This window comes from Porites lutea, chromosome 1, assembly GCF_958299795.1.
Source record: "Porites lutea chromosome 1, jaPorLute2.1, whole genome shotgun sequence".
Lineage (NCBI taxonomy): Eukaryota > Metazoa > Cnidaria > Anthozoa > Scleractinia > Poritidae > Porites > Porites lutea.
The window spans coordinates 4,896,112-4,902,207 of NC_133201.1; the positions used below are offsets into that span (position 1 = coordinate 4,896,112).

The 6,096-nt window shown below is 42.3% G+C and overlaps 1 protein-coding gene across 1 annotated transcript; it reads left to right on the forward strand.

Annotated features, from left to right (window-relative positions):
- Window positions 1-281: 281 nt before the first annotated feature.
- LOC140943220 (uncharacterized) lies at window positions 282-6,096 on the forward strand. Its single transcript, XM_073392292.1, has one exon. It carries the CDS (start codon window positions 291-293, stop codon window positions 5,337-5,339), a length of 5,049 nt encoding a protein of 1,682 aa, XP_073248393.1. The 5' UTR covers window positions 282-290; the 3' UTR covers window positions 5,340-6,096.

The following is a 6,096-nucleotide window of genomic DNA, read 5'->3' on the forward strand; positions in this document are numbered from 1 at the left end:
TGTTGAATATTTGAGTCCCAAAAATGACTCGAAATGACAAACATCAATTTTCTCCTTACATTATCAAAACACAATCAAGAGAAAAGGTTGTTAGAATTATAAATTTATGAATTTTTGGTCTTTTCGCTGCAGATCCCTGGTTAGGGAATGTCGCAAACGGCCTGGAAAGGGAGATATCTGTAATTACCAAGGTACAAAGAACTAGGCACATAGCCTCAACTGTAGCGCCGGTTTTTTTATTTAGTTCTAAGACGTACAGTTTCTCAGTTTACCTCGAAATCAGTATCATAATGGCATCTGGCGGTTGGGTAGCACAGCTTGATAAGAAAGAACACAAAAACTGGGTGATGGTTGGTTGTGCCCTGAATATTGCCAAAAAAGGAATTACATCAAAAATTCAAAACAAAATGGAAGCTTGGTACCAGTCCCTTATTTCCAGTCCCCCGCTTCAGTCACTTCCATCTTGCGCTTGCGCACCTTCAGCACCAAAGTGCGCCACGTGCGACACCTGGGAAAAGGAACTGAAACGTCACCACAAGTCTGGGCGACCAAGGATTTGCTGGGACAACAGTGAACGAACACAGTGGGGATCTCCGACTGGGGCATGGGAGGTAGCGAAAGTCTTTATGCCAACTCTTGGAGGTCGTAAAAAAGATGTTGTCGACGCCGAAACCACGGACATTGGTGGTCTTTTGAACCTGCTCGAATGGTGTCCTTTTATTAATCCTCCTACAAGTCGAACAGCTTTGACTTTGGCAAGAGATGAGTGTAGGAATCATTGGGCGCACGCTCCAAAACAGGAAATTCAAGATGCCGATCTTTTAACCATATTTGGTCATCTTAATAATCTGCTCAATGACGCTGTGTTCAGTTCTGACAAAGACGCACAGCAATCGTCGAAAGACTTGCAAGATTTGTTTCATAAGGGTCTGGTAAACGTCAGGGAGTCTGAAATAGAGGCTCTTTACTTGCTTCGCCAATCACTTGTGGCTGATCTGACAAAATGCCAAGATGACGTGTCTGATGCTCAGAGTACAATTTTGAAAGTAGAAGCAGAGATGAAAAAGATGGTTACGCAGAACGATTTATGTGACGTGAAGGAAAAAGGGGTTCGAAACAGGGAAGAGATAAGCAAGTTGGCACAGCAGCTGCATAAGTTAAAAGACGTGGCACATAATTCTAGTGATATTCTTAGAGCTGTCGATGATTTCAACAGATTTCTGAGTAAGAGAGATGACCTGCAAGAAGTCTTCGAAGCTATCCAAGATGACTTGGAAATTTTCAAAACTGTACTGAATGTAACACAGTCTAAAGTTGCCAACATTGAAACCAACCTGGCAAGTTTGCAGGAAGAGGTGTCTATTTTGCAAGAGAAAGTGCTAGTCTTGGAAAAAGGGCAAGCCACACAAAAACCGAATGACAGTGATGATGACGTGTTGTGCACCGCTCCATGTAGGTTACCACTGTTCACAGGCCGTAAGTCAGCTCTTAATTGGCTGGAAAAGAGCTTTCTTTCGGAGCGCGTTGAGGCCAATCCTGGGACTTCCTGTTGCACTAAAACAATATGCGGTCTTGGAGGCTGTGGCAAGACATCTTTGGCTGTAGAATTCGCTTGGAGGCACAAAAATCGCTTCCCAGGTGGCTTGTTCTGGATCAATGGGGAAAGCGATGAAAATATAAATAAATCAGTTGCTGAGATACTTTCTCTGAGAAACATTCCTACCTCGACAAATGACAGCATCGATGACACCTTGAACAAATTTCTTACGTGGTTGTCCAAGAAGAACCTTCCGTGGCTTCTTGTCATGGACAATGTGGACGAATTGCAGGATGCTATGTGTCCTGCAAGTGTAAAGAAGATATGCAAGGGACCGTGGCAAAGAACTGTTAAATCACTAAAGAACGGCCACATACTTCTAACAACAAGGCAAAACGCAAATGACGCAAAGGCTTTTCTGAGGTACTCAACTGATGATTTTTTTGAGTTGCCATGCTTTAGCGTAGAGGATGGAGCTTTGTTCTTAATGAAAAGAACCGGTCTTCAAGGAGAATCCCTTGACACAGATGCGATTAGTTTGACAAATGAACTAGGTGCATTGCCTCTAGCTTTAGAGCAGGCAGCAGCATACATAAGTGCAAGTCCTATCCCACTGAGCTTCACTGAATACCTAGAAAAATACCAAGCTGTGAAGGTGCGTCTTTTAAAGCAACAGCCTGCTACAGCACTTAGTATAGAAGCTCAACATCGCTTGTCAGTTCACACAACCTGGGAGTTAAATTTCGAGTTTGTTAAGGAACAGTCACCAGCTGCCGCCAATATGATGCGAATTTCGGCCTTTTTGGATTCTGAGAATGTTCCCATTGACGTTATTAATCCCGGTTTTCCTGAACTAGATCAAGAGGAGCTGCGAGAATGCGCGCGTTCCACGATTGACATTGCTTCAGTCCTAAAGGTACTGTCAAGTTATTCCCTTTACTCAGTCGATCGTCAAAACAAAGTCTTCTCTGTCCACAAACTTGTTCAAGAAGTTGTCAGAGCCAGCCTTACGCAATCACAAAGGGTCGAGGCTTTGGTTGCAGCCACGCGAGTTCTTCACTATGCATTACAGACAAAATATGCGTCCTTTTCCGAACAAGAAAGATTCACTATCATAGGGCCTGACCTGTCACTCTTTAAGGAAAATGAACGAAATGTTCTTATTGCCCTTATGCTGAATTTTCGCAAGCTCAAGAATCACATCGAAGATGAATTTTACTCATCAAAAGGAAGTGTGACCTTCTCGCTTTACAATGATAATACCTATCAATTGTGCTCATTAGTGATCGGCTTGATAGCTACCAATATTTTTTTGAACCGATTACGAGCTGATTTCGACGACTTCAGATTGAAAGTCGCGAAAATGTGTCGCAGTCTTGATCCAAATGAGTTTCTTTGCCAAATGGTTTCCACAAGTCTTAGTTTAAGACACTGTCAGTGTGAAGAAAAGTACCAAGAAGCAAAAAAGATGGCACAAGAAGCTGTACAGAAGCTGTCTGAAATGGAGAAGTCTGGTACTGTTATAAATCCAGATATTAAATTCATTGTTGGTGAGCACATGGCCTCTTATTACGCTTTAGAATACCAGTGGGAGAAACATTATAAAGCTTTACTGGAACTCGAAGCTTTACCATTGAGTGATGATAATTGGGTAACTCTGCAGATCCTGATAGGAAGAGCTGAGAATTATATATCGGTGTCCAATTTTGAATGCGCATTGAAGCGTTATGAGAAAGCTCTCGAGCTTGCTAGGCGCATTTATACTCCTGATCATCACCAACTTTTACGCGTTCTACAGTTTATTGCCTTTCATTGGCAACAAGAAGGTAACCTGCTTGAGGCACGAAAATATGCTGAGGAAATGTTGCCTATTGCAAAGAAGCAACCACCTACATCGGATTTTTATATCAGGGGAATAACGGACGCTCTATTAATCTTATCCCATTTCGACCCCCGCAGCGCTGAAAATACTCTTTTTGGAATATTTGAAGACAGGTGGCCTGTTCTGTACAAATGCATTCAAACCGGTGAGGTTGACGGCCTTATAGATACTGATGAACATGTATTTCATGAGAGCAGCTACAACCACGCTGCCATGGTTTTAGAAGGTGTAATCCACTGTTTCCAAATCTCGAATTCGAGCGTTAAACACGCCGGAAAAGTGAGATATGATAAAAGTAAGGGAAACTTGTACCGACGTATTGCAGAACTGGTAGTGTCACTTAAAACGAAAATGTATGGAGAGAGTCACCTGGAAGTGTTAACAGCGCGTCGTAAATTGGCTGACGTGCACAAGATTCTTGGAGTTAAAGACGAAACCTCTGGCATTCGAGAAAAAGTTGAGCAATTTTATGAGGAGCCAGTAAACGACCCATCGTATTCAAAACCTCAAATTGATGTCAATGTCCTTGCTGCTAGGAAGTGCAAAGACATCGCAAATGATTTTTTTAAGAAAAAAAATTATTTGAAGGCACTACAAATCTATGAGAAGCTGCTAAATCGATTTCCAAATGACGTCAAGCTATTAACTAACAGAGCGGCGACGTACGTTAAACTTTCAGAACAAAACGCTCGAGAAGCTACAGAAGTTACAGAAAGCCAAAGGAGACTTATTAAAGAAGCTCTTCGGGACGCAGAGAAAGCAGTAGCTGTGGATCGTTCTTGGGCTAAGGGTTACTACTGGAAAGCTGTTTGTCTTGCTAAACTTGGGCAAAGAGGTCCATCCCTTGCAGCAACTGCAGTTGCGGAACATGTGTTTCCATCACAGTGCACTGATATACCTGCAGTGATTAAGCGCTTTGGTGGGTACAGTAAAAATGTGATAACTACGGTCGATGGCCTTTATCATGCTGCCAAAAGAGCAGACAGCAACAATCTTGTGATTTTAGTCAAAGAAGGGAGGTATGAATTACCAAAGTCACTCAAAGTTCCAGCGAACGCAGTAATGGTTGGCATCGGAAAAGTCCAAATTATCTGCCCTAGGAGTGTACCACTGCAACTGGATGAAACCGTTTACACTGAGAACATAGAACTGTTATCTTCAACTGATTCAATCAAAATTTTCAAAGAAAAAGCTAAGGAAAGTCTTAATCGTGGCCAATTAGACGAGGCTTTGTCTTTGTACAGCAAGGCAATAGCCATTTGTCCAGAAGACGCACAACTTCTTACAGCTAGAGCTTCAACGTACTTGAAATCTGCTGAGGAAAAGAGGAACATGTCTGAACGGGTATCCTTACTGGAGCTTGCGTTTAAAGATTCAGAGTCTTCTATCAGAACAGATCCTTCTTGGTTATTAGGTTACTCTACCAAGGCAACGATTTTGGCAGAGTTAGGGAGGAAACACGAAGCCTTGGCTGCTGCTGCTGTCTTCAATCACTTGAGTTCTGGTCGGGATATTTCTTCAGTCATTGAACGTTATGGAGCTCTACAAATCGATGTTGTTAAAAACTCAGATGAATTGCGTAATGTTCTTCAAGAAATCACAGAGCGCGAGGTATTAAATCAAATTGTTCTGTTAAATGAAGGGGATTACCAGTTGAAGAGGACCGTTGAGATGAAACAAGCAATCGTTTTTGTCGGTTTAGGGAAAGTAACTGTTTCGTGCAAGGCTGGAGTACCTTTTCACTTTAGAAAAGAACACTTTGTCGAAAATGTGGCACTTCGAAACGGCTGCAGTGAGGAGCCGGCATCGCATGAGGCTATTTGTTCGAGAGATGACTCTGATCAGGAAGAGGTCATATCTTTGGACCTACCCTCAGGGTATGACAACTCCGGCGCCAACAGCGAGTGCAAGGTGAACTAACTAAAAATTGCACGCAAAGGTAATAACCGTCACGTGTCATAAGCGATATGCGGCAAGGAAGACGGGCAGTTCAGCCCGGCTATGTCATTTCAGACGGATATATTTCGCTGACAGGCTAGTGTATACTGACGTTGAAACAGTTTCCCCTTGCATTAGAATTGACAACAAAATTGCTGAGACACTTTAAACCGTCGGACTGTATTTTGGATGGCAAACCGGAACTCCCATACTGGGTCATACGGTGCTAGTTGCTGCCTCAGACCACGAAACCTGCGGAGGAACAGGCAGGGAAAAGACAGTAAAGCGAGCAAAATTGCCAGTTGTTTTGCCAAAAACTCAACAGCTTTGTCTTTAACACTTGAGCCTTCGACATTTGCTTAATGTTACATTTAAAACTGATCAAGAAGTTAGACAAAGCTCAATTCAGCGGCAAATTTGCGTAAACAAAGCACAACCTGTAGAAGAAAAATTGCCTAGTTGACTTAAAAACCCTTAGGCGTGGTTTTATGGTTTTTATTTTAACTAATTATTCGGACAAGGGACATTTGGAGCCAAGGAAAAGTCATCCTTAACGGCCTTTACCTTCTCAACTAGTCAGTTTTGTCTTTTACAGTAAAGATATATTTTCAATCCGCGTGAGGAAATTGTTGCAATTTTTTAATCTGGAAGAGAATTTTGACACGATAAAAGACTGATCAAATCATTTGATTTTTCATGCTGTAATCAATGTGTAATTTCCATCTGGGACGGTAGGCCG

Bases quoted from the DNA above. Each gene is read 5' to 3' on its own strand.
- LOC140943220 (XM_073392292.1), top strand. From the start codon at position 291: ATGGCATCTGGCGGTTGGGTAGCACAGCTTGATAAGAAAGAACACAAA.